The sequence below is a fragment of the Terrapene carolina genome, unplaced genomic scaffold (genome assembly GCF_002925995.2).
Source record: "Terrapene carolina triunguis isolate 2854851 unplaced genomic scaffold, T_m_triunguis-2.0 Scaffold21511, whole genome shotgun sequence".
In the NCBI taxonomy this organism is placed as follows: Eukaryota; Metazoa; Chordata; order Testudines; family Emydidae; genus Terrapene; species Terrapene triunguis.
In genome coordinates, this window is record NW_020685862.1 from 2,281 (window position 1) to 3,111 (window position 831).

General features: G+C 66.8%; 1 protein-coding gene across 1 annotated transcript in view; it reads left to right on the plus strand.

The window, feature by feature from the left end:
- The window catches only part of LOC113408660 (2-acylglycerol O-acyltransferase 3-like), a gene marked incomplete at its 3' end in the record, with an annotated part of 2,141 nt that extends 1,926 nt beyond the window's left edge, over nt 1–215 (plus strand). Inside the window, exon 3 of the mRNA XM_026662022.1 lies at nt 145–215. Coding sequence (XP_026517807.1) covers nt 145–215 — 71 coding nt within the window. The remainder of the gene's footprint in view (nt 1–144) is intronic.
- Nucleotides 216–831: the final 616 nt, after the last annotated feature.

Here is an 831-nt window from a genome sequence, read left to right on the forward strand (position 1 = left end):
GCCGGCGCCCCCTAGAGGGGACAGGCCCCTGCCCCATTCCCCGCCCCCCTGAGCCAGCCAGTCCCCGCCCTGGGGCCGGGTGGGAGCCGGCGCCCCCTAGAGGGGACAGGCCCCATTCCCCACCCCCCATATCTCTCCCCGCAGGCGGACGGCGCTCAGACTGGATGCGACGCTGGCGAGTCTGGCAGCATTTGACTGATTATTACCCTGTCAAGGTAACGGCGGGGGAGGGTCAGAGGGGTCAAGAGGGCATCTGCCCAGCTCAGGGGGGTGAGGAATGGGGCAGGGGGGTGGGGGAAGTGGAGATAGGAAGGGGGGTTGGGGCAGTGGGGCTGGGACAGGGTGGGTATGTTTGGGGGGGGTCATACCAGAGTCTGAATATTCAACCCCCGCTGACTGCCTGTCTGTCCGACCCTCCCCTGCCCCTTCCGGCTTATGTTTGTCTGTCCAAATTGTCTGTCTCTCTCCCCACCCATTCCCCGCTCCCGGGGGCTGCCCCCCTGCTCCCCCCTCTGTCCCACACCAACCGCTTCATGAGCCCCTGCTCCCACAGTGACCCCTTTGCCCCCCTCAGCACCCCCCTTTTATCCCCTCCGGCCCCCACGCTGACTCCGCTGCTCCCTCTGCCCACAATGACACCTGGCCCCTTCCAGACCCCCATGTCCCTCTCTAACCTCCGCCCCCTCCCCACTGACCTCTGCCGCTGCCCCCAACCTCTGCCCCACAATGACCCCCTGACCTCTGCTGTCCCCAATCTCTGCCTGCCCCCCATTGACCGCTGCCCCACAATGACCCCTGGCCCCTTCCTGACCCCCATGTCCCTCTCTGACC